This window comes from Lithobates pipiens, unplaced genomic scaffold (genome assembly GCF_037356315.1).
Source record: "Lithobates pipiens isolate NorthernLeopardFrog02 unplaced genomic scaffold, aLitPip1_a1.2 Scaffold_18, whole genome shotgun sequence".
Lineage (NCBI taxonomy): Eukaryota > Metazoa > Chordata > Amphibia > Anura > Ranidae > Lithobates > Lithobates pipiens.
The window spans coordinates 517648758-517676661 of record NW_027507758.1 but is presented as its reverse complement, the minus strand read 5'-3'; the positions used below and the strand labels follow the sequence as shown (position 1 = coordinate 517676661).

Below are 27904 nucleotides of genomic sequence, written 5' to 3'. Positions count from 1 at the left end.
ATGCGAACGCTTATGGAAGTACCGCCCACATATGAAAACAGTGTTCAAACCACACATGTGAGGTATCGCCGCAAATGTTAGAGCGAGAGCAATAATTTTAGCACTAGATCTCCTCTGTAACTCGAAACATGTAACCAGTAAAAAAAAAAATGTAAAGTGTCGCCTATGGGAATTTTTAAGTACTGAAGTTTGGCACAATTCCACAAGCGTGCGCAATTTTGAAGTGTGACATGTTAGGTATCTATTTACTTGGCGTAACTTCATCTTTCACATTATGCAAAATTTGGGTTAACTTTACTGTTTTTTTTTTAAAGAACAAAACTTTTTTTTCCAAAAAAAACGCGTTAACAAAATTGGCTGCGCAAATACCGTGCTAGATAAAAAGTTTCAACGACCCCCATTGTATTCTCTAGGGTCTTTGCTAAAAAAAGCATATATAATATTTGGGGGTTCTATGTAATTTCCTAGCAAAAAAATTATGATATTTACATGTAGGAGAGAAATGTCAGAATTGGCCTGGGTAGGAAGTTGCTAATGCTGCTTTAAACACTGCCTTGTTTTCTATATAGTTACATAAGTACGCATATGAAAACTGCCCACGTAAACAGTTTGTTGCTAGGCACAGGGCTGGGCTGTATCATGTGTGTTTCCTCCTGATGACATGCATTCCTTCTCCGTGACCTCCCTAGGAAACAGAAACTGTAAACAGGCTGCGATATGGTTAAGTTTCTATTCTCCTCTGAGCTCCTGGTTTCACTTTCTATTCTCCGCAGTAATACCATAACAAGCTGCTGCTGTTTCCATTTCCCCAGAATGATGGCAGGCTGTAAAGCCTTTCCCATTCTCTGCCTCCAGCTCTATCTACACACCAGGTCTATGCTGAGAACCTGCACAAGGATGGCCAGTGCTGCCAGTCAGCACAGAGTAAAATCCCAAATGTATGCTGTGGAATCTGCCTGTAAGGCTCCCTTCTATTTCACTTTGAAGGACAATGTAAGCCCGGTGTCCTCTGGGGCATCCAATGTCTGGCCATTTCTAGCACAAGGGGGGTATGCTCATTCATTGTGTGTAACTACCAGCCAATGGGTGCAAGCAGCAAGGCTACAGAAGTCAATGGGAAAAGAACTGACTGCCATGGTGCCTGGGATTCAGGTTGTAAAACTCCTTTCGTATATTCCTGATAACTTTCATGGGTCTCTGCAGAGAGGGTTCCTAATTCTGGATCCACAGCATCACTGTGAACTACAGAATAAATTGGAGGGTCTTCTCAGGGAGAACCAGCAGGACATCCAGCTGTGCACCTATACCAGAGAAGAGGGCCGGGTCTGGCAGAGCCGCTGGGAAGTCAATGGACAAGTGAAGGAGATGGACAGGTCAGAGGTAGTGGCAGTGAATGGTCCAATGCCATCTCCATTTGTGGAAATTCTCAGAGGTTCTGCTGTGTATTCCTCCCTGCAAGATGTACTGTCTGTGCTGCATGAGGTGAGATCTACAATATAAGGTATCCCATGTTATTTTATTGTCTCTGTGGACTGCCATTGCATAGGGGGTGCAGAGAAGACATGATTTAGTATCACACACAATCAGATTCATGCTGGCACTCACATATTTCTATACACACACTACCTGAGTTGGGTTTTTAACCACTTCAATACTGGGCTGGGCACTTATACACCTTCCTGCCCAGACCAATTTTCAGCTTTCAGCGCTGTTGCACTTTGAATGACAATTGCGCAGTCATGCAACACTGTACCCAAACTAAATTGTTATAGTTTTGTTCCCACAAATAGAGCTTTCTTTTGATGGTATTTGATCACCTCTGGGATTTTTATTTTCTGCTAAACAAATAAAAAAAAAAAGACCAAAAATGTTGAAAAAAAAATGTTTTTTTGTTTCTGTTACAAAACTTTGTAAATAACTATGTTTTCTCCTTCACTGATGGGCACTGATGGGCTGCACTGATGGGCACTGATAAGGCGGCACTGATGAGGTGGCACCAATGAGGTGACACTGATGATGGGCAGTAATAGGTGGCACTGATGGGCACTGATAGGTGGGACTGATATGCAGCACTGAAGGGTACACATAGGTGACACTGATGGGCACTGAAAGGAGGCACAGATGGGCACTGATAGGTGGCACGGATGGGCATGGATGGGCACTGATAGGTGGCACTGATGTACATGAATTAATTGTATGGATGGATGCCAATCAATACCAAACAATAATGCCTTCCAATCAGTGATGCCCATTGTGGGCACTGAATGGCATCCCTGGTGGTCTAGGGTGGCATAGCTGATGGTGACATCCCTGGTGGTCCTAGTGGCATCCCTGGCTCTCCTCTACTCATGTAAAAACGTGACTCGATTGTGTGTTTTTTCATGCTTTGTTCTGCACTGAACACATAGGGCAGCCAATTCATCTGATGCACAAGGGAGCTCATGTACCTTTTTGAGCATTGAAATTTGTACAGTGTTTAACAGCGCATTTTTGTACATTTTTATTTTGGGTGCCATTAACAATAAATTACACTACAAGCACAACATGCTTTTTGCACATTCACAGGATGTTTTGTTTTGAATGAAGCCTTAAAGTGGTTGTAAACCCTCACATTTACCCAGTGAAGTGACTGGCCTCAGGTGATAAGCAGAGATGAAACAAATCATTCTACATAAGTTGTACCTGTTTATTAGCAGCTTCTCTTCTCTACATCATTCAAAGCCCAGAATTTATAAAGCTTGTCTGAGCTGTCAAAAAAAAAAAAGAGGTAGAGAGTTGAAGTTACACACTGCAGAGCTCAGTGAGGAGAGCTGAGAGCTGATTGGATAGAAGGGACACACCCCCCTTCATACAGCATACAGGAACAGAGCTGAGACTGTCAATCTGCTGGAGGTCCCTCCCCTGACACCTTTTTTCTCTTGGCGTCAGGAAAACTTGTCAGAAGGGACTCTTGCAGATAGCAGAGGAATAAAGCAGCAGACAGAAATCACACTTAAGCCCCATACACACTATCAGATTGTCTGCTGATTTTTTCCTTCAGATTTACTAAAACCATATAATATGAGGTCAAATCTTAGGAGTTTAAATTTGTATGCAATCAGACAAAGCCCTTACACTACATGGTTTTGGTAAATCTGAAGGAAAAAAATCAGAATTTAGTACTCGTATTTGTGGCAAGTACACACTATAGAGGGATATGCTTTGTTCATATTTCATGTCTGAAGGTTTACAATCACTTTAAGCTAGCCATACACGTTACAATCTGACTGTACGATTTTCAGATTTACCAAATCCGAACAATTCAATCTAATGCAATCCAAACTTCAGCTTTAAACTATATTTTGGCAGTTCGTCAGTGTAATAATGGCATCCCTCTTACTTGGTAAAAAAAAAAGAAGATATTGTGGGATGATGGGAGTTGACATACTGTATCAAGGTGGAGAACTTGAAGCATCACTAAAGGCAATTTTTTTTTTGTAAGTAACAAACATGTTATACTTGTCTGCTCTGTGCAAAACCTTCTCTTCTGGGGTTCCTCTTTGATGCTGTCTGCTCCTCCTCTTCTCTGTCAGCCCCCATAGCAAGATGCTTTCTATGGGCACAGACGTTGCAGGCTCACTCCCCCAAGCGGGGCTGTGTGTGTCTATAAACTTACATAGCGTGGCTATGCTCCGCCCCCTGCTTCCTCCTCACTGGATTTGGCGGCAGGAGCCATTCTGTCTCTGAGACAGCGAGTAGAGAGAGCAGCACTGCTGCTCTGGGCACAGCGTTGGACCGAGATCTGTCTCAGGGGAGTATTTAGGAGGGCTGATTATAGAAGCTTTTTTTTTTACCTTAATGCAATAAATGCATTAAGATAAAAAAAAAACCTTTAGGCTTTAGAACCACATTAATAGAGATATAAGGTAAATATGTTTTACTGTTCCTATATAATACAGTGATTGTAAAGTCTTTAGTTTTTTTTCTAAATTAGAATAACAAACATGTTATACTTACCTGCCCACTTGCTGTGTGCAATGGTATTGCACAGAGTGGCCCCGAACCTCCTCTTCTTGGGTCCCCCACCGGAGCTCCTGGCTTCTGCTCTTCTGTGTCTGTGTCCATAGCATATACTTTGGGGGCATATGTGTGAGGGGTGGGGGGTTACCGTGCCAGGCTGTGTGCATCTATAGACACACGCAGCACAGCTCAGCCCTCCTCACTCCCTTCTCACAGGGTATGAGTGAGCCAATGGCTCCCACTGTTTTCAATCAAGCCTGTGACAGAGGAGAGAAGAGCTGCTGTAGACAGGACAGTGTTGGATTAAGAATGGACTCAGGTAATTGTTTTTTGGGGGGGCTGCTAATGGAAGTTTTTTTTTTTTTTACTTCAATAGAGCGAATTCAGTAAGGTAAAAGAAAAATGTTTTGCCTTTAGAACCACATTGACAGACCTAACCTAAGTAGGTGCTTTTGGAGAGGACTGAGAGCAAGCCTCTTACCCACTGACTATAGCCCAGGGAGAGAGCACATAGATCTCTAATGATGGACCACCACTTAATGGACACTGAGAATGTGGTTTGGAATACTTCAGACGGGACAGTAATATTTATCCACAATATCTTCCAGGAAATATATAAAGAAGACTATTACTGGTTTGTTTGATTCTTAACTATACATGTTCCTGGAAAGAACTGGCCACACTGATCTCTCCAATGATCAGTCTGCTACTGGGGTCTCCTGCTATTGTCTGTTTAATAAGGTGTTCTGTGATTATACTTAGGATAATGTATAATGTACTCTGCTTTACCCTTGTTGCCGGGCAGTCTGTTCACCTGGGCTGGTTTAAGTGCTGCATTAATTAGTATGTTAATTATATCATTGTCAGCTAGTAGTTGCTAGAGGAAGGGGGAGTAGCCATGAGTCAGCCCTTACCTCGTTATCTAACCCATTGGGTGATGTTTTGGGTAAATATTTGGGTTATTGGGTCTGTGGGGGACTAACATACTTTTCAAGTGTATAAAAAGCCTATATCCTTGTCCAATAAAACATTCCATGTTCCAGTTAGCAACTGAGTTAGTCTCGACTGGTTCTTGGTTACAATATGTGGCTGTAATATCTGATATCTGAAGGTCCAGAACGGAGGAAGCAGTGTACTGACGGAAGCACTCAGCTAAGTGCGGGAAGCCGTTCCGTGACATCCACTTCATATAAATAAATAAAAAAGTAGAAAAACATTAACAAATATGTTTTTTTTTCTTTGTAGAGCGCCAAAGTGATCCCTGAAGCGGAAAAACTTTTAAAATGTATGGATTTTGGTACCATTCCAGAAAAAGGATCCCATCCTGTCATTGTAATAGAAGGGCTTGATGCTACAGGTATGACACAATGGGAGTACATAAAACAGAAAGTGTAACTATGTATTGTTTAACCACTTGCCAACCGCCGCACGACGATATACGTCGGCAGAATGGCACGGGCAGGCATATGGGCGTATATATAAGTCCCTGCCTGCCCGCGGGTGGGGGGCCCGATCGGGCCCCCCCCCGGTGCCTGCGGCGGTCGGCATTCCTTCGAGAGCGATCCGGGATGAGGGGGCGGCCATTCATTCATGGCCACCCCCTCGCGATCGCTCTCGACGAATGGAAATCCCCCGTGACATCACTTCCTCTCCTGTAATGTAAACACAGGAGAGGAAGTGATGTATTCTCTCCTCCGTGTCGGTATTTTTCGTTCCGACACGGAGGAGAGCGGATCGGTGAGTTGCACCAACACTCTACACACACAGTAGAACATGCCAGGCACACTCACACCCCCCCAATTACCCCTGCCCCCCAGTCACAGTGACACCAATGTCATTTTTTTTTATTTTTTTTTGCATTGGTGTCATTTGTGACTGTAATAACTGTTAGGGCAGTTAGAGTTAGCCCCCTTTAGTTCTAATGTACCCCCCTAACCCCCCCAATAAAGGTTTAACCCCGTGATCACCCCCCGTCGCCAGTGTCACTAAGGCTGGGTTCACATTGCAGCGGTTTATGAGAACGAATGTGATTCGCACCGCACTGCAGTGCAAATCACATCCGATCTCTGTGCGATTCGAGTTCAGCCATTCGCCGCACCCGCCACACCCGCCGCACCCGCCGCAAATTCGCACGGGACCCTTTTTTTGGCCCGCAGCAGAATCGGATCGCATGGGTGTTCACACCATGCGATCCGAGTTTGCAGATCGCACTGCGATATGCGAACTGATCTGGGGGTGTCAGTAACATTTCACTGACACTCCCAGCAGTCCGCATAGGGCAGTGTGAACTGCCGCCGGGAGGCATGCGATGCGGGAACCCGCCGCGGATTCGCGGCGTTTCCGCATCGCTCCAGTGTGAACCCAGCCTAATAAGCGATCATTTTTCTGATCGCCGTATTAGTGTCACAGGTGACGCTAGTTAGGCAGGTAGGTATTTAGGTTCGCCGCAGCTTTTTATAGCGCCAGGGACCCCCATATACTACCGCATAAAGCCCCCTGATTGCCCCCTAGTTAACCCTTTCACCTGTGATCACCATATAACTGTTACAGGTGACGCTGGTTGGTTAGTTATTTTTTTATAGTTTCAGGGCACCCGCCATTTATTACCTAGTCTCACTAGTGTACCCCTAAATTTAGGGGTGTCTACTTTCCAAAATGGGGTCATTTGGGGGGGGTTTGTGCCATCTTGGCATTTTATGGCCTTCAAAACTGTAACGCCCTTAGAAAGCCTGAAGGCGGTGCTTGGTTTTCGGGGCCCCGTACGCGGCTAGGCTCCCAAAAAGTCCCACATATGTGGTATCCCCGTACTCAGGAGAAGCAGCAGAATTTATTTTGGGGTGTCATTTCACATATGCCCATGGCATGCGTGAGCAATATATCATTTAGTGACAACTTTGTGAAAAAAAAAAAAAAAAAAAAAAAGTTTGTAATTTTCCCGCAACTTGTGGCAAAATATAAAATATTCCATGGACTCAACATGCCTCTCAGCAAATAGCTTGGGGTGTCTACTTTCTAAAATGGGGTCATTTGTGGGGGTTTTGTGCCATCTTGGCATTTTATGGCCTTCAAAACTGTAATAGGTAGTGAGAAGTGAACTCAAAAATTTACGCCCTTAGAAAGCCTGAAGGCGGTGCTTGGTTTTCGGGGCCCCGTACGCGGCTAGGCTCCCAAAAAGTCCCACATATGTGGTATCCCCGTACTCAGGAGAAGCAGCAGAATTTATTTTGGGGTGTCATTTCACATATGCCCATGGCATGTGTGAGCAATATATCATTTAGTGACAACTTTGTGAAAAAAAAAAAAAAAAAAAAAAAGTTTGTAATTTTCCCGCAACTTGTGGCAAAATATAAAATATTTCATGAACTCAACATGCCTCTCAGCAAATAGCTTGGGGTGTCTACTTTCTAAAATGGGGTCATTTGTGGGGGTTTTGTGCCATCTTGGCATTTTATGGCCTTCAAAACTGTAATAGGTAGTGAGAAGTGAACTCAAAAATTTACGCCCTTAGAAAGCCTGAAGGCCGTGCTTGGTTTTCGGGGCCCCGTACGCGGCTAGGCTCCCAAAAAGTCCCACATATGTGGTATCCCCGTACTCAGGAGAAGCAGCAGAATTTATTTTGGGGTGTAATTTCACATACGCCCATAGCATGTGTGAGCAATATATCATTTAGTGACAACTTTGTGTAAAAAAAAAAAAATAATTTTTTTTTTGTCATTATTCAATCGCTTGAGGCAAAAAAATAAAATATTCAATGGGCTCAACATGCCTCTTATCTATTTCCTTAGGGGGTCTACTTTCCAAAATGGGGTCATTTGGGGGGGGTTTGTACTGCCCTGCCATTTTAGCACCTCAAGAAATGAGATAGGCAGTCGTAAACTAAAAGCTGCGTAAATTCCAGAAAACGTACCTTAGTTTGTAGATGTGACAACTTTTGCGCAAACCAATAAATATACAATTATTGACTTTTTTTTTACCAAAGACATGTGGCTGAATACATTTTGGCCTAAATGTATGACTAAAATTGAGTTTATTGGATTTTTCTAATAACAAAAAGTAGAAAATATCATTTTTTTTCAAAATTTGCGGTCTTTTTACGTTTATATCGCAAAAAATAAAAATCGCAGAGGCAATCAAATACCATCAAAAGAAAGCTCTATTTGTGGGAAGAAAAGGACGCAAATTTTGTTTGGGTACAACATTGCATGACCGCGCAATTACCAGTTAAAGCAGCGCAGTGCCAAAGTGTAAAAAGACCTCTGGTCATTTACCAGCAAAATGGTCCGGTCTGAAAGTGGTTAATGGCTGGTTCACACCAGGAATTGCACTGGAGCACGAGTGAGTTCCTCTGCGATTTGAATGCAGTGCATTTTCAGTCCATTCATTTGAATAGGTTGAAATCACAACTGCACCGCACCATAAGTAGTGCATGCACTACTTTATAAAACACACTGCAACCGTACTGCATAGTACTTTTGTAAATGCTATCCAGTGCAGGCAAATGCACTGAGCTTATGACCTGCATTTGGGGTGTTGTTAGCTTTGCATTGACATCTGCTGCAGATCACAAATGCAGTGCGCTTTAAACATGGTGCTGGAAACATGCATAGAACGCAGGTTTCTAGCACCGCGTTTTGGTGTAAACAGGGTTTAAAGCTGAAGTTCTTTCTGTGATTTATTGCTTCCTCCTTTAGTAACACAATAACAAAGTTTTACTTCACATACTTTATTTTAGATTCGGTGATGTCACTGGGTCTCTATGTTTCTTTATGCAAAGCGTGCAGATCATGGCTGGGGGGGGGGGGCTCTATATAGTTTTCTAAAAACAGCAGCATGCCTTTGGTAAGCCCACATGTGCTGCTGAGCCTTCATGATTGAAAGAACTGGTCCCTAACTCACATTCATATATACACATACAGTACTAGGCCAATTTAGACAGGGGCCAATTAACATAGCAGCATGTCTTTAGAGTGTGGGAGGAAACTGCCATGTAAACATGTGAAGGTATAATAAATGTGTGTACAACAGTGTGTAAAATCGACAGCTCTATATAAGTACCTGTAATAAATAAAAAAACAAAAAATAAAATAATAATAATAATAATAATAATATATATATATATATAATATATATATATATATATATATATATATATATATATATATATATATATATATATAAAATTCGTAAAATGGGTGGGCCAAGGGCAGACTGGGGAGGAATTGGCTAGATGATGTCAGACATCCTGAAGCCAATAAAAAAGGTGAGCTGTAACTCCAGCTACAGCTTATAATGCACACTATGAGAAGCTCACAGTGTGCAGTGAAAGCTAATTTTAGCAGAGGAGAGGAGCCTGTGGAAAGAGTTCAGTTTTTTTAGAATTTTATCCAAAACATTCTATGGTTTTGGAAAGGGTAGAGAATGTTTAGTATTTTTGTTGGCTGTCTGTGACCTACTAAGTTAAAGCGGAGCTCCAGGTTTGAAGTTAGTTTATCCAAAAGCTGGTCCAAAAAAACAAATAGATGCGCCTGCTATCGGCACTGTATGAACTTTATTTAGCATCAGCTATGCACAGTATACAGCGCTGTGTTCCAACAGTGGTATGGGAACTTCCCGTCCATCTCCCAGGGCAAAGCCAAGTCAGGCTGAGCACTGCTCAGGATAGATAGATAGATAGATAGATAGATAGATAGATAGATAGATAGATAGATAGATAGATAGATAGATAGATAGATAGATAGATAGATAGATAGATAGATAGATAGATAGATAGATAGATAGTGTGTTATACCTACCAAGTTGTCTATGTTTTTCTTTGGGGTATCTTAACCACTTGACTGCTGGAAGATTTACCCCCCCCCCCCTTCATGACCAGGCCATTTTTTTCACTGCGTTAGTTAAACTATCAATTGAGTGCAATACTATACATACATTTTATTTATGTCATTTTTTCCTTTGGTGGTATTTGATCACCACCGGGTTTATTTTTTATTTTTTGCGCAGTAAACAAATATGAAAAATTAAAAAAAATATATATATTTTTGACTTTCTGCTATAAAACATATCCAATAAAAAAAATTAAAACAATTCAATTTCTCCATAAAGTTAGACCAATATGTATACATATTTTTGGTTAAAAAAAAATCCCAATTTGCAGGGAAATCCCCACATTCCCAATGACAGGACAGAGTTCTGTCTTAGTTACATAGGTAGAGCTCTGTTCTGTTTTTCTCCTGGTCGATCAGCGGGTGCCAGCGGACCTCCATTGTTCGGCACCCACTGATCATCTTGTGCTGTGCCCCCTACCCAAAAGAGCAGCATTAGGTATATATACATGCAGCCGACCGGCCTGCACTGCCGCACTAGATGTACAGTTATTTATTTATTTGCTACTTTTGACCAATTGCTGACCACGCACTGTACATCTAGAGCGACCCGCATGTTGCACTAGATGTACAGTGCGTGGTCGGCAAGTGGTTAAAAGTGGCAAATAAATAAATGGTAGATGGGTTAAAAGAGCTTACATTTGTGTAAAGGAGTTTAGGATTTAGCACCAGCAGCTGCATAGCTATTCTATTAAACATCTAGCCTTATAAAGACGTAATATTTTTATTCTAAAGGACCTTAAAATGGTTCTAGAGGCAGAAGGTTTGTTATCTTAATGCATTCTATGCATTAAGATAAAACAATCTTCTGTGTGCAGCTCCCCTCAGCCCCCTTAATACTCACCTGAGCCCCTTCTCAATCCAGCGATGTTGCACAATTGACTCGGCTGTACTGGACTCTCTCCTGGTTGGCTGAGACACACAGCGGGCGTCATTGGCTCCTGCTGCTGTCAATCAAAGTCAGTGAGCCAATGAGGAGAGAGGCGGTGGGGCCAAGCTGCAGCTCTATGTCTGAATGGACACACAGAGCAGGAGCTCAGCTCGGGTGCCCCCATAGTAAGCTGCTTGCTGTGAGGGCAGTCGGCAGGAGGTAGGGGCCAGGAGCACCAGTGAGGGACCTGAGAAGAGGAGGATCCGGGCTGCTCTTTGTAAAACCACTGCATAGAGCAGCTAAGTATACTATGTTTGTTATTTTTAGACAAACAAAAACACAAGACTTTAATATCACTTTAAGTAGGACTAAAGCCAAATTACAGTTATGTCCCCCTTCAGGTTGTTTCTGTGCTTTTGACCTCATGGCCACAATTTGATGCTTCATTGCATAGTATGCCTCAGGCTCAATTCACAAAGCTTTAACACAAGAATACGTATTTCTATTTTAGTCCTGTGACTGTTATTTTCAAATCTCATTGTACACAGCTTAAAGCGGTAGTAAACCCGCTATTTTTTTTTTTTTTTTTTTTTAACACCTGCAAAGCAAAAGGCATAATGAGCTAGTATGCACTGCATACTAGCTCATTATGAAATACTTACCTTAGAACAAGGCCCCGACATCTGGCACGATCCACGCCGAGGGAGCTGACATGCTCCCTCGGCGTTTCTTCCGGGTATCGCGGCTCCGGCGCTGTGAGTGGCCGGAGCCGCGATATCGTCACTCCCGCGCATTCGCGCGGGAGATTTCTTTCCGGCCGCCGGCCACTGCCAGATTTTCAGGCCGAGAATCCCCTCGTGCGCATGCGCCGCTGCAGTCAGCGGCGCATAACGAGGGGAATATCTCCTAAACCGTACAGGTTTAGGAGATATTTTTTTTACCTACAGGTAGGCCTTATTATAGGCTTTCCTGTAGGTAAAAGTTACAAAAAAGAGTATACAACCACTTTAAAATAACTGTCACTTTTTAAATGTGTCAGCTTTGTACATTAAACCATATATGGCTGCATCCATATGGCTTTGAGCTGTGTTTTTACACATAACTCTAAAATAATTGGAGTTTTCAAAACAAGAAACTAAACATATACAGGTCCTTCTCAAACAATTTGCATATTGTGATAAAGTTCATTATTTTCTGTAATGTACTGATAAACATTAGACTTTCATATATTTTAGATTCATTACACACAACTGAAGTAGTTCAAGCCTTTTCTTGTTTTAATATTGATGATTTTGGCATACAGCTCATGAAAACCTAAAATTCCTATCTCAAAAAATTAGCATATCATAAAAAGGTTCTCTAAACAAGCTATTAACCTAATCATCTGAATCAACTAATTAACTCTAAACACCTGCAAAAGATTCCTGAGGCTTTTAAAAACTCCCAGCCTGGTTCATTACTCAAAACCGCAATCATGGGTAAGACTGCCGACCTGACTGCTGTCCAGAAGGCCATCATTGACACCCTCAAGCAAGAGGGTAAGACACATAAAGAAATTTCTGAACGAATAGGCTGTTCCCAGAGTGCTGTATCAAGGCACCTCAGTGGGAAGTCTGTGGGAAGGAAAAAGTGTGGCAGAAAACGCTGCACAACGAGAAGAGGTGACCGGACCCTGAAGAAGATTGTGGAGAAGGACCGATTCCAGACCTTGGAGGACCTGCGGAAGCAGTGGACTGAGTCTGGAGTAGAAACATCCAGAGCCACCGTGAACAGGCGTGTGCAGGAAATGGGCTACAGGTGCCGCATTCCCCAGGTTAAGCCACTTTTGAACCAGAAACAGCGGCAGAAGCGCCTGACCTGGGCTACAGAGAAGCAGCACTGGACTGTTGCTCAGTGGTCCAAAGTACTTTTTTCGGATTAAAGCAAATTTTGCATGTCATTCGGAAATCAAGGTGCCAGAGTCTGGAGGAAGACAGGGGAGAGGGAAATGCCAAAATGCCTGAGGTCCAGTGTCAAGTACCCACAGTCAGTGATGGTCTGGGGTGCCATGTCAGCTGCTGGTGTTGGTCCTCTGTGTTTTATCAAGGGCAGGGTCAATGCAGCTAGCTATCAGGAGATTTTGGAGCACTTCATGCTTCCATCTGCTGAAAAGCTTTATGGAGATGAAGATTTCATTTTTCAGCACGACCTGGCACCTGCTCACAGTGCCAATACCACTGGTAAATGGTTTACTGACCATGGTATTACTGTGCTCAATTGGCCTGCCAACTCTCCTGACCTGAACCCCATAGAGAATCTGTGGGATATTGGGAAGAGAAAGTTGAGAGATGCAAGACCCAACACTCTGGATGAGCTTAAGGCCGCTATCGAAGCATCCTGGGCCTCCATAACACCTCAGCAGTGCCACAGGCTGGTTGCCTCCATGCCACGCCGCATTGAAGCAGTCATTTCTGCAAAAGGATTCCCGACCAAGTATTGAGTGCATAACTGAACATAATTATTTGAAGGTTGACTTTTTTTGTATTAAAAACACTTTTCTTTTATTGGTCGGGTGAAATATGCTAATTTTTTGAGATAGGATTTTTGGGTTTTCAGGAGCTGTATGCCAAAATCATCAATATTAAAACAAGAAAAGGCTTGAACTACTTCAGTTGTGTGTAATGAATCTAAAATATCTGAAAGTCTAATGTTTATCAGTACATTACAGAAAATAATGAACTTTATCACAATATGCTAATTTTTTGAGAAGGACCTGTATAATAAACAAACATGGCAAGCCCTCATGCACTGTATATGCTCTGCATATGTAAGGGTTTACGGCCATTTTAGGATTAAAGTTATTCAAAGCCTAACTTTAATCCTAAAATAACTGTAAACCCTTACATATACCCAGTAATGTGACTGGTCTCAGGTGGTAAACAGAGATGAAACACATCCTCCTACATAAGTTGCACCTATTTATCTGCGGTCTTCTCTTCTCTACAGGCATTCAAAATACAAAATGTATAAAGCTTGTGTGAGCTGTTAGAAAAAAGGGGCAGAGAGCTAAAGTTACACTTTGCAGAGCTCAGTGAGGAGAGCTCTGAGAGCTGATTGGAGGGAAGGGACACACCCCCCTCCACACACAGCACACAGGAACAGAACTGAGGCTGTCAATCAGCTGGAGATCCATCCCGTTACCTTTTTTCTCTTGGTGTCAGGCAGGGATTGATTCATGCTGATAGCGGAGGAACGGAACAGCAGCCAGAAATGACACTTAGTGCTCTTACACAAGTACAAGAACAGTACACAATATAAAGGGATATGCTTAGTTCATATTTCATATCTGAGGTTTACAACCATTTTAAGTATTGATCTGATCATCAAAAATATATAATCATGTTTTTTTTTCCTCTAAGGAAAATCCACTTTGACAGAATCTTTGAAACAGCATCTGAAAGCAACACTACTTAGATCACCACCAGATTCCATTAGTCGGTGGAGGAAAAGCTTTGATGACGAGGCGTCACTCATAAAAAGAGCATACTATGCATTAAGTAACTATGTTGCAGCAGTGGACATCGCCAAAGCATCTGAAGTGTCTCCAGTGATTGTGGACAGGTTGGGTAATATTTAAAAAATATCTAAACCTAAGAACAAAAATTTGGTAAATTGCAGCTTACCAGTCCTACGATGTGATGGCTGACTTAGTCTCCTTCTTTTGGATTTTTCCCACTTATTTTTAACCTTATTTTCATGTGGTGATCCTTTCAGTAACACGTTTCCTAGGGTGAAAATTCTTAAGCCGCGTACACATGGGCAGACTGTCTGGCCAACTAAGTCCGTCAGACAATCCGACGGACAGTCCGTCCTACTTTCGAATGAACGGACTTGACCACACACGGATGCAAAACAGTCCGTTTGCGCGATGACGTGTACAGCACGTACAACGGGACTAGAAATAGGAAGTCCAATACACAGCAATGCAACCTTTCGCCGTGTAAATCCTTTCTGAGCATGCGCCATACTTAGTCCGTCCAACTAGCCTACTCACGAGCGGATTGTCCGCTGAAACCAAAGTCTGACGGACAATATTACGGAAATTCCGAAAGACTTAGGCCGCGTACACACGGGCGGACTGTCTGACGGACTTGGTCCGCTGAAACGTGTTTCAGCGGACAATCCGCTCGTGTGTGGGCTTCAGCGGACTTTTTCAGCGGACAGTCTGGCGGACTAAGTCTTTCGGAATTTCCGTAATATTGTCCGTCCAAACTTGGTTTCAGCGGACAGTCCGCTCGTGAGTAGGCAAGTTGGACGGACTAAGTATGGCGCATGCTCAGAAAGGATTTACACGGCCGAAGGTTGCATTGCAGTGTATTGGACATCGTATTTCTAGTCCCGTCGTACGTGCTGTACACGTCATCGCGCAAGCTTTCGGCAGACTGTCTGTTCATTGTGTGTGGTCAAGTCCGTTCATTCGAAAGTAGGACGGACTGTCTGTCGGATTGTCTGACGGACTTAGTTGGACGGATAGTCCGCCCGTGTGTACGCGGCCTTAGTCCGCCAGACTGCACGCTGAAAAAGTCCGCTGAAGCCCACACACGAGAGGACTGTCCGCTGAAATGTGTTTCGGCGGACTAAGTTGGCCAGACAGTCCGCCCGTGTGTACGCGGCTTTACTGAGTGAATTGTATCTATAGAAGAGAGGAATTGTCACCTTAAAATCAGACTACAGAACGCCCCCCCCCTCCCTCTTCTTCATAACTTTGGAAAGGTGTTCTCTGATCCTAAAAGAGAGTTTGCAACAATGCTACCTAATAACCTTGAGCAAAGGCAGAGAGCATAGGAAGTGATCAGATCAGAAGAGATCTGGTAGGAATAGGATCAACAGTTTTCTGCTCTTATTGAAAAGATACAACAAAATACTATTAAAGTGTCTTTAAACCCAGACAAACTCCCTTTACACACTATATTACAGAGTGTGCAGACTTACAAAGCCACTAAAGTAACTTTTTTGTGTATAGTGAAATATACCTGGTAGATCCTGCCTTCAGCTGTCCTTCCTATCCTCTGTGTCCCCACTTACAGGTTGAGATTGTGTAGATCAGCTGGTGTCCTCTATGGAGCATGCTCTGTTTCAGTTCCTTTCAAAGATCTTCATTTCCTAATTTTTCTTACCTGTGCAGCCCACATTACTAGAGTAACACATGTGGGCATATACAGTGTGTTAAATGACACTCACCTCCCTCTTTCTCTCTCCATCCTCGTCCTTCTATTGCTAAACACTATGGAAGCGGGATATAGTATGCTGATTGATTACATTGATTACACTTACAGAAAGCTTTGTTTTATTTTTTATATTTTTATACATTTTTTTTTTAATTTAAATGGTTATTAGTTTCAAGATAAACAGTTCAATAGTAGGTAAGACAGTTATTTTGGTATTTATTTTCACAGTATATAATCATAAAATAACACATTTAACGGTTATGTAGTGAGAATTAAAAAAATAATAATTCAAGAATGTAGGAATTACAAGTATATCAGATATTGGTCGTGTATTTGAAAAACCAATTTCCGCTCACCCCAATGGGAACTAACTGCAGGCGGATCTTGGCCTCAAAGGGTTATAAATAAACACAGGGCTAGGTGTTGTAAACCATATGACATTCAATCTTACAAGAGTTCATAACTCTTTAGAAAGTAAGCTTAGTTTTAATATAAATCATTATTCAATAAAGATGCATAGGGAGCTGTAAAACAGTTATTTGATATTTATAATCTAATTTGAATTGCTCTTCAGAAACAGTTTTTTTTTTTTGTCATGTGATTGGCACAGAACCAATCAGAGCTGGCCAGGCACAGACTCGCACTGTAGAGAGCATACGTCTGCAGTAATAGAAGCCTCTCCCAAGTATCTTTCCCTGCAGATGCCAAAGAACAGGGAAAGATCATGTGACCACTACCCCTATCCCTGTACATTGCACACTCACATTGGTCTCTACCCTCAAGGAGCCTGCAATCCAAGGTCCCCATTCATATACTAGGGCCAATTTTTTGGAAAGAAGCCAATTAACCTACCTGCATGTCTTTGGAGTGTGGGAGGAAACTGGAGTACACGGAGGATACCCACGCAGGCACAGGGAGAACATGCAAACTCCAGGCAGGTAGTGTCCTGGTTGGGATTTGAACCAGTGACCCTTTTTACTGCTGGGTGAGAGTGCTAAACACTATACCACTGTGCCACCCCTGCCACTGTCACTGCCACTGTCATCATGACTTTATCCAATCATGGCTCATTCCCGCCCCACAGTATAAAAGTATTCTTTCAATGGCAGCCATTTTCAGTGTGATTTTGGCACGGAGAGAGATTCGGTGCTATCAGTTAGTTAGTGTGCTAAACTGTGCAATTTTGCTTCAGTTGTCAGTGTAGAATATTAGTTTAGTGTCAGTCTAGGGATAGTGTGAGTGTAGTGAGAAGGACTATCATTCTGCTTTGCATAGTGTGCAGCTAGAGTAGGGACAGCTCAGAGATAGTTTCACTGTAGTGTAGCGAGATCATGTCATTCATACATACATGGGGAGTAGGGGCAGTGAGACCATGTCAGCAATCTTGACATTATAGCTAGAGTAGGGAAAGTTCAGATAGTGTCAGTGTAGCGATAGTTGAACACTGTCTATTTGATTTTGTTACTGCCAGTTTAACGCCATTTAATTCTGTGTGCGTTACTGCCAGTTTAACGCCATATCGTTTTGCGTGCGTTACTGCAGGTTTAACGCCATATCGTTTTGCGTGTGTTACTGCCAATTTAACGCCATATAGTTCTGTGTGCATTAATGCCAGTTTAATGCTATATAGTTTTGTGTGCTTTACTGCCAGTTTAACACCATATCGTTTTGCGTGCGTTACTGCCAGTTTAACGCCATATAGTTTTGCATGTGTTACTGCCAGTTTAACGCCATATAGTTTTGTACGTTACTGCCAATTCAACACCATATAGTTCTGCGTGCATTACTGCCAGTTTAACGCCATATTGTTTTTTGTGCGTTACTGCTAGTTTAACACCATATCATTTTGCATGCATTACTGCCAGTTTAACGCCATATCGTTTTGCGTGCGTTACTGCTAGTTTAATGCCATATAATTTTGCATGCGTTACTGTCAGTTTAACGCCATATAGTTCTGCGTGCATTACTGCCAGTTTAACGCCATATAGTTTTGTGCGTTACTGCCAGTTTAACGCCATATCGTTTTTCATGCGTTACTGCCAGTTTAGCGCCATATAGTTCTGCATGCATTACTGTTACAAAAAGTATCCCAAACAGAAGGGGACAAGAAAGATGAGGCTCACTGAAAAACAAATCACATTGTGCATCTCTAATCAAAAATTACTGTTTATTCATAAATAAATTGGTACAAAAAACACACAAACACACATGTGGGTGAAGGAGTACAACCACTGTCTAGATCACTAATGTATAAAAATTGCCAACTAGCCTGAATAGGTCAGTCAAGACAAGCACAGACAGATGGAGACACAAAACAACATAAAATACAATGAACACAAAACAACGTCCGGACACCGAATAGATTGGTGCCAGTCCAACCTGTTCACAAACGTGAATAACTCCCAGCGGATTGCTGAATCTTGCGGGAGGGCTGGCATCAATCTCCTCGAGGGCTCGAGCCAGCAAGAGACGGCAAAGGCAGGGAAGTCAGCCAAAAAAGATTGTAAATAAAACGCAGAAAAAATCCCACTGATTGTCCATAAGGTGGCACTGAATATGGGCTATAACAGCTGCTAATGTGATACTAGAGTGAAGTTCATAAGTATGAATGATTCCCTAAACAAAACAAACAGTCTTCGGATAGAACAGCGCAATCTGCAAACTCTGCAGATACACAAACGGAGTTTGCATGACTACAGAGTAGAGTTTTAATGGAGAAAACTGCTCTGTCAGTTTTCTCAAGGTTTTGCTAGTTCTGGATGGGAGTCTGTAGTTTGGAGATCCCTGAGGCCGCGTACACACGGGCGGACTGTTCGCCCAACTTTGTCCGCTGAACAGTGTTTGGGCGGACAGTCCGCTCGTGTGTGGGCTTTCAGCGGACAGTTTCAGCGGACAGTTTGACGAACAAGGTTTTACGGAATTTCCGAAAAACTGTCCGCTGAAACCTTGTCTGAATGACGTTTAAACCCCTGCGTAGATTTCCTGAGTGGACTTTTGTTTCGTTTTTATCATTCAATAAATGTGGGCTACCAGGCCCTTAACGATAAACGCCTATCTGATGTGGACTCACTACATGAAAACGCATCTACCACTGAGCTGAACAATCCCCCATGCCACAGTGTCCACAGGCAAAGGTGGACGTGGTGGTCAGTCCTCAGGCGGGGCATCATTTCCTCTGTTTAGTGAGTTTGCCCATGCTATCCAGCCACAGCATGCAGAGGAGGTGGTGGACTGGCTTACTAAACCTTCCTCATCCTCCTCATCCTCTGTCACCCAAGTAGAGACAAGTGTGCAGTCCCCTGCAGTTGCCAGAGTGGATAAACCTGCCTCCTTGTACACATCTATTCCTGCCATAGCCCCAACATCAGCATACTTGCCAACATTGTAAAAAAAATTTGGGACACTTTTTTGGCTGTAGACAGAGTCTTATAATTAGGGGGTGGGGCATGTGCTTATGTCGTGGTACAGGCTAAAAATCCAAATGCGGCATGTGAAGCATGCCATGGTGAAAAATGGGAGTGGTTTACGAAAAATAGTTGGCGTGGCTTATATGGGCGTGGTTCAAATGGGGGTGTGGTTAGAATCTGAGATGAATGAGAGATGGAGAAAGAAAGGGGAAAAGAGGGAGGGAGGGAGAAAGAAGGAGGGAAGGAGAGAGAAGGAAGGAAAGAAGGATGGAAGGACAGCAGGCCCAGATCCTACACCACAATAGAAATGTGTATTCCAGATATTCCAAATCAGCAGATAAAGATACTCCAAACACCTGATGTTAGCGCTTCAATCATCCCAACAACATGGTTGTTGTGGTGTCAGGATGATTGAAGCGCATTATTACTATTATTACATTGTAATATAGAATGAAATCATTCAACTCACCATAATCCAGAAACAGTGGGACCCCTCAGCGTGTCATCTGCCACCAGATGCCATCAGGTGCCCCCAGCAGAGTCCGTCCTTACATCAGGTGCCCCCAGCAGAGTCCGTCCTTACATCAGGTGCCCCCAGCAGAGTCCGTCCTTACATCAGGTGCCCCCAGCCGAGTCCATCCTTACAGATCTGTGTCCCTGGCAGCGGACCCCCTCCTTACATCTGGTGTCCCCAGCAGCGGAGCCCTCCTTACCTCTGGTGTCCCCAGCAGTGGAGCCCTCCTTACATCCAGTTTCCCCTAGTGGAGCAGCCCTCCTCCCCCAGCAACGGAGACTCTAACAGGCAGCGTGGAACAATAGGCGGAGCCGGCCGGGTGCCTGCCAATAGAAACTGAGCTGCCTAGGAGGCTGCCCACCCCCCTGCCCCGCAGCCTTTCCCACAACATGTCACAGACTGTCAGATGAACAGCGGGGTGGGCAGCGCCGCAGCTCAATTTCTATTGGAAGCCACCCGCCGTTCTGGTCTTCTGCAAAATGAGCAATGTCTCTATTGGCCGCGGTCCTCTAGCGTCGGCCGGCGGCGAAAAAGGGTAAAGCAAAGATTTCCCGGGAATCACGAAAACCAGGAAAAGGGTCTGAATCCCAGAATTTTCCGGGGAAATTCAGGACAGTTGGCAACTATGCATCAGCCATTGAGGAGTCAGCGGAGTTATTTAACCACAGTGTTAGCCAATTGCATCATCACTTGATGATGCTCAGTGATTACTGAATTCAGATGTTGGTTCTGAGGTAAAGGATGACAGGAACATGAGCCTAGGGAGAGGGAGTAACACTGGTAGACAAATTGGCATTTGTGTTCCCCAAGGGATGCAGTGTATTGCCAAGTTGTCTCCAGTGGTAATGATGGAGATGGAGATGGAGATGGAGGTGATGATGATGATGATGATGATGATGATGAGGTCACTGATGAGACTTGGGTGCCAGATAGAGCAAAGGAGGAAACTGAAGGTGAGGTGGCACAACCCCAAGGAGGCCGACATCAAGGAAGCGTAGATAGCAGCCACCCTATTCCATCACATTCTGCTTTTTCAGCACATCTGCAGCAGATCACACTGTTGCTATCTGCAAACTGTGTCTCAGGCACATCAAACATGGCAAAAACACCAGCCATTTGGGTACCACATTCCTAACAAGGCATTTGACATCCAACCACTCAGCCCGTTGGCAAGAGCACCTAAAAGCCACAAAAAGGGGAACAATTCTGTCCCCCTCCTTACCCACTTCAGTCTGCCAGTGCGATATTGAGTCATTACCTTTCAGCAGCCTCTACTGACAGGGATGATAGTATTATTATCTATTATTATTATTATTAAAGGTACTTATATAGCACCATCAATTTACGTAGAGCTTTACATATATGTAGCACTAACCCCCGAAGGAGCTGCTGGTTTTATTGGGCTTACCGTTACCTCTAGTTTGCTTCTCCGTCTAGGGATTCCCGTGATAGATGGCCCAAAGAATGTGGAAACTGACATTGAATCTTCTTTTGGGTTATTTATTTGGAACAGAAACAGAGTCTTTCAATAAAGGGTAGAGTGTTAGGAGTGAGTTCAGGTACTTAGGTTGCAAAAATAATGTAAATCCTTATAGAAAAGCCAGAGGATAAAGACCATTTCACAACTGCATTTAACAACCCCCAGATAAACCTCCTCTCACTAGGCCTAGCAGCCGGAAGGGTGATCTCCTTCAGAGAAGCCAGCCTTGCGCACGGCCTTCTCCTGAAGAGTCCTCCCCCAGGGTTCTTCAGTTGCTGGGCCTCTCCCTTCAGGTGAGATGGCATCCCTGGATCAGTAGGCCTTGAAATTCGCTTGGGCCTGTCTCCCTGCAGTTGCGTCGCCTTGGGCCAGCCGGTCCCCGAGACTTGGGATGCATGGTTCTGCACCCGAGGCCAGGAGGGCCATGGGGCTGGGTCAGGAGGACCACCAGAACCGAACAGACAGAAAATAAAATATGGAACCCCGAACCTCCCAGAATGCACAGCAGGAAACACTCCCACTGGGCTGGTTCCAGGAAACAATGGCATTTAATACATCCTGCTAGACTGCGTTTCTACTCTTGCCGGTGGTGACAGCGACACCTGCAGTCAAGGAGAACCCAGTGCAGCCCAGCTGGGCTGGTACTGTAACCAGAAATTTAGAGCAATAGTCCTGAAACCCAACTGTGGTTTCAGGCAAATTAACTTTTCAAAAAAACATAGCCCCTGCTCGTCAGGAGCCAGCGCTACATATACATTGTACATTCACATCAGTCCCTACCTCAAGGAGCTTACAATCTAAGGTCCCTAACTCACATTCATATACTAGGGCCAATTTAGTCAGAAGCCAATTAACCTACCAGCATGTCTTTTGGAGTGTGGGAGGAAACTTGAGAACCTGGAGGATACCCATTCAGGCACAGGGAGAACATGCAAACTCCAGGCAGGTAGTATCGTGGTTGGGATTCAAACCAGCGACCTTTTTTTACTCATGGGCAAGAGTGCTACCCACTACACCACTGTGCTGCCCATGGTATAGCACAGGGTGTCCCAGGTCCTAGCAGCGCATCTGCCAGCAGCACACCACCAGCTGTAGACTGTAATCTGCAAATTTCTCTGCCCCATCTGCTGCAGCGGGAAAAAAATACTGTCCCTGCCACCCACATGCCCAGCATCTGAATGCAAGCTTGTCAAAGCTGTAGGTTCTCCAACTTCTGTCTTTCAGCCTGGTGGATTCTGCCTCCTTCCATGAATTCGCACAATGTACTGTACCACAATGGCAGGTTCCCAGTCGCTACTATTTTCACATAAGGCCGTTCCATCTCTCTACCACCAAGTGGAAGGGAATGTTCTAGCATCGTTGGGCAAGGCAGTCAGCCGTAAAATCCACCTTACTTCTGACATGTGGTCCAACAAGCATGGGCAGGGATGATATATTTTGTTCACAGCACACTGGGTAACGCTGCTTGCAACGCAAAAGGATGCAGGACAGGGCTCGGTGCTGCAGCTTATTGTGCCCCCACATCTCCATACAGCTGGTGGTGATGATGCCAGACCTGTGAGCTCTACCCCCTCCTCTTCCTCCTCCTCCGCCACCTCCATGCCCTCCTCTGCCGAATTGTCCTATGAACATCAGTTACCCCCCAAGCGTTCAAAGGCCCAAGCACTATATTAAAAGGAATTTTTCATTTTTTCACTTTAAAAATCAAAAAATCACTACTCATTTATAAATAAAATTTTTCACAATTTTTTTTTTTATTTGATACATATCCCCCAGGGCAGGACCCGGACCCCTATAACCATTGTATGCCCAATTACTTGCATATAAGCCTTCAAAACGGGAACTTTTGAATTTTGATGCTCAGGTACCATTGACTTTAATGGGTTTCGTTATTTGGGTCCGAACTTTCACAGTGTTCGACCCATTCCTAACAGTGACTTGATATATATGATTTATGTGAATGAATTATGGCACTTGACACTCCTCTGTTTAGTATCACTTTAACTGTATACTTATCAGGCTAGCTGGAAGCAAAAGACATCTATTGTGTGATTTTTTATTTTTATTTTTTTACATATTAAAGTGGTTGTAAACTCTTACAAGCCACTTTGACCTACAGGTAAGCCTAGATTAAGACAGCGGCATGCAGGCGCACTATCATGCCGCTGCTATCGGCGATAATCCATAAGCGGCGCATGCGCGGGAGTGATGTCATCGCTGCTCCGACGCTGTGAGTTGCCGGAGCAGCGATACCTGGAAGAAGATGGACGCTCCAGACTACAGGGGACAGCGGTGCCATCGCTGGCTCCTGTGTCAGGTAAGTGACACATAATGGGCTACTATTCAATGCATAGTAGCCCATTATGCTTTACCTTTGCAGGGAGACAAAGAGGAAGTAAACCCCCCAAGTTACTAGACACTTACTTGAGCCCTCTCTCGAACCATAGCTGTGCCTGTCTGCAGCAGTACTCCCTCTTCTCACAGGACACTCCTAGCTGTCAATTAAATCCTGTGAGGAGGGAGCTGGGGCCAAGTCACGTTGTGTATGTCTACGGACACACTCAGCTCAGCTCGGTAGTGTGACTGCACAGATGCCTCCATAGTAGCTGGCTTGCTATGGGGTCACTTGCAGAAGGGGAGGAGTAAAGAGCGCCACAGGGGGACCTCAGAACAGAAAGGGTGGGGCCTGTAGCAACACACACAGCCCAGATCTGGAGAATACCTGCACAAGTGCTTAGATAATAGCCAGCTTGCTATGGGGTCACTTGCAGAAGAGGACTAGTAGAAAGCACCACTGGGGGACCCCAGAAGAGAAGGTAAGGGACAGTGCTGTGCCATTCAATTGCAGTATATGAAGTATAACTTGTTGTTTTAGGGGAAAAAAATTGCGTTTATATACTCAGCTCAACTTTATGATCCTTCTAGGTTTTGGCACAGCACAGCTGCCTATGCTATAGCCACAGAAATCGGAGGTAACATTCAGAATCTGCCAGACCATCACCATGTTGTTTACCAATGGCCAGAAGACCTTCTTAAACCTGACCTTGTCATATTGTTGACTGTCAGTGATGATGAGCGGATCCGTCGTATTCGCAAGAGGGGACTTCAGGAAACACAGGAAGAAAAAGAGCTTGAGGCTAATAGTATGTTCCGTCAGAAGTAAGTGCATATATGAAGAATGAAACACCATCTATAGCAGATTAGAAGACTGCTAGAGTTTTCAGAACATATAAAACCCTAAAAAAAGAAGTATCACTTTTTTTTATTTTTATTTTTTTTAAGATTATTTAGCTCCTAATGGTGCAAAGTACAAGTAACCATCTTTGTAGATGTCCAAAAACATGTTGAACCCCTGCCCAGGGTTGTGGGGGTCTGCGGGCAGGGGGCTTATTGGAACCTGGAAGCCCCCTTTACATAGTACCCCTACCCATTCACCAAAAACGTGTAAAAGTGAATAGAGACAGTACAAGTGCTTTATTAAAAAACAATGTAGATCCATCATCAATCACAGCGCCCACCGCCATCGCTGGACTCGAAAAAAAAAAGAAAAAAAAGAAGCTTGACTCGCAACAAATGCTTCCATGGTCTGCCTGCCCTGCTGTGCGACATTTCTCAAAATAGATATGCACTGGTCAATGATGTCACAGGGGGGCAGTGCCACCAGATGATATTGCCGGGTGGCCCCGCCAGTTAGCTATTTAAGAAAAGTCACAAGGCGGGGCAGGCAGATCGCAGGAGCATTAGTTGCGAACTGAGCTTCTATTTTTTTGGGTGGTGGCATGTGTCGTGATTGACCGGGGGGCATTGTTTTTTTAATTTTTAATAAAAGACTTTATTGTCTATTTCTTTATTGTCTTTATTCACTTTTACACTTTTTTGGTGAATGGGTAGGGATATACGCTCATTCACATGGGGGGGGGTAGAATCTGGGGGGCCCCAGATTCTGATAAGCCCCCTGCCCGCACCCCCACAATCGCACCCTTTTTTTGTGGGAGAGAGGCCCTTGTCCCCATCAACATGCCCCTAGGCACCTCCCCCCTATGTTGAGGGCATGTGGCCTGGTATGGTTCGGGGGGAAAGGTTCACTCGTCCCACCCCTTTCCTGACCTGCCGGCTGCATGCTCGAATAAGGGTCTGGTATTGATTTTGGGGAGTACCCCATGCCTTTTTTTTTTTTTTTGGGCATGGGGTTTCCCTCCAAATCCATACCAGACCCAAAGGGCCTGATATGGATTGGGGGGACCCCATGTCGTTTTTACACAATTTTTTTTTCTTTTTTGCCAGCTGACAGCTGATGTCTCATTGGTTGATAAGGATGCAGCGACCTGCTTCCTGGCTCACTCTTTAGCAAGGATCTATACACAGTGTATTAAAGTGGGGAAAAAAAACCCGCAAAACACATCAAAAAATGCATCATAACACAAAACTTGCGTTTCTAATGCAGCTCTATTAAAGTCTTATACACGTAAAATGCAATCTACTTTGGGAAAAAAAGTCCCTGACTTTTTCCAAAAGTGCACCGGCTTAAAAAACGCATAGATGTGAACGTGTACTATAGGAAAACGTGTTAAATGGACTGTAGTGCATTTCTGCAAACTGCAAAACATGCTAAAAACCACATGTGTGTGAACATAAGGAAACATCTGCCTAGAGTCCAACTTTAAATGCTGGCACTTATAGAGACTGGCTATGATTATAGCTCTTTTTTTAAAGGGTTAGTCCACCCCAAAAGATATTTCAGTTGTTGGTTGATACTGGAGCTTTAAATATTCAACCAGTTTCCAATATTTCTTGTGGACTTCTGTAGACAGATTTCTACATTTAGCTCCCACGTTTGCACACCATTGTAGGTGGGTCCACTCTCCTGCTTTGATTTGTAATTTATTTTAAATGAAGAACATACCAGAAAGAATAAGAACACCCACAGCTCTCAAAAAGAGCCTCGTGCCACTTAAACCACCCCACTACTATTACTTTTTTTGTGCTTCTATATTAGAGTTATCTCGTGCCAAAACTTTGTTTCTCGTTTTGAATGGAATCGTTTTTTATTTCCCGCACATTCAGCCAAACGTTCAAGACTCCAAACTTTTATGATCAAATGAGTTCATAGCAATATAAAATCCAATGTATTTTGGGTCCAGACTCCCCTCTTTATCAGGGTTTAGGTTTGACTGGGCTCAAGTGGTAAGCAGATACCAAATAGATCTGCACCATGATTTATTGCTTGGAACAGTTTCAGATGGGCAGGTTAAGCAAGTATTAATGAGTACTGTGTCCCTACTGTTTCCATTTTGACTTTTTCAACTTACTTTCAACAATTATCTTGTAGAGTTGAAGAAGCATACAGAAGAATGGAAAATCCTGAATGCGTAGTTATTGATGCCAGTGCTTCAAGGGAAGCTGTATTAAAAAACACATTATCCATTATAAAGAGACACTGTGATATCTAGGTACGGCCTTCTAACAGATAAACCAGGATTCTATGAAGATGTTTAAGCACCAGATCTAAAGAAGTCTAGTCTATAATACCAATATGGCATTCAATGCTAATGTTCTTCATCTGTTATTTATCATGCTGGCTTTCAATATGGCCGTCTCCAATGTGTGTAGATGACAGGTACCCTTAACAAAAATGCAGTTTTTCAGATAATGTACCACATAACCTTAATGATCCAAATGAAATTAAACAATAATTGTAATAACTGGTAAGCATTTTACTATGTACTATAAAATAGAGACTGTAGCAATCTCATGTTCTAGATTGGATTGTTTTTTGATTTGTACTCAAAGGTTTATTTTTTTCCAATTATTTATTTATTTATTTTTTTAGACGATTGTGACACTTTTATGAAATAACTTGTAACAGGTGAACTCTAGACAAAAAACTTCTATATACTGATAAAGTGCAAAGTGCTCAAGCGCTGGTAAGGTGTCAAAATATAAATAAGGAATAATAAATATATAAAATCGAAATAAAAGCTGTGCCAATTATAGTGAACCCTCACTTATAGAATGCAAAACTAAAAAAGATTGCTAGTGCGCTAATATCATATATAACACTGCGCAAAGATAAATAAAGTAAATAAAAATCTGTGTACACGGAAAAGCCATAAATACTTGACAATGCGTGCTCCATGAATAAATATAAATAAAAATATGAACAGAATAAAGTTCCCAATCCCTGTGTTCTCCAGGCTGCTTCAAAAAGGGATGGATCACAGGTATTGTTAATTATATGCAAACAGAACACTTCCATGCAATGATACTAATAAACCTCAAATATAGCAGCTTCCATCTACAATGATAGCTTTACAGTAGTCCCATTTTGCAGTCTCTTATATTAAGTCCACAAACGTCATGACCTTGCAGTACTTAAACGCTGTTCTAAATGTATCTCTTTATCTTTTACTCTCTGATGTCCTCCTCCTCTTATTTACACCATTCACATGAAAAGGAAAAAAAGAGACAAGGCATAGCGTGGTACTGCAAGGCAAATTAATTACCAAATACTCATCGTTTCACTCACAAAACCTCTCTTGTTTGG

The 27904-nt window shown here is 43.3% G+C and overlaps 1 protein-coding gene across 1 annotated transcript; it reads left to right on the top strand.

Moving 5' to 3' along the window:
- The first annotated feature begins 702 nt into the window (after window positions 1-702).
- CMPK2 (cytidine/uridine monophosphate kinase 2) lies at window positions 703-27112 on the top strand. Its single transcript, XM_077488740.1, has 5 exons — window positions 703-1482; window positions 5245-5356; window positions 14151-14352; window positions 24286-24519; window positions 26690-27112. The coding sequence occupies exons 1-5, from the start codon at window positions 718-720 to the stop codon at window positions 26808-26810; spliced, it is 1434 nt and encodes a 477-aa protein (XP_077344866.1). The 5' UTR covers window positions 703-717; the 3' UTR covers window positions 26811-27112.
- Window positions 27113-27904: the final 792 nt, after the last annotated feature.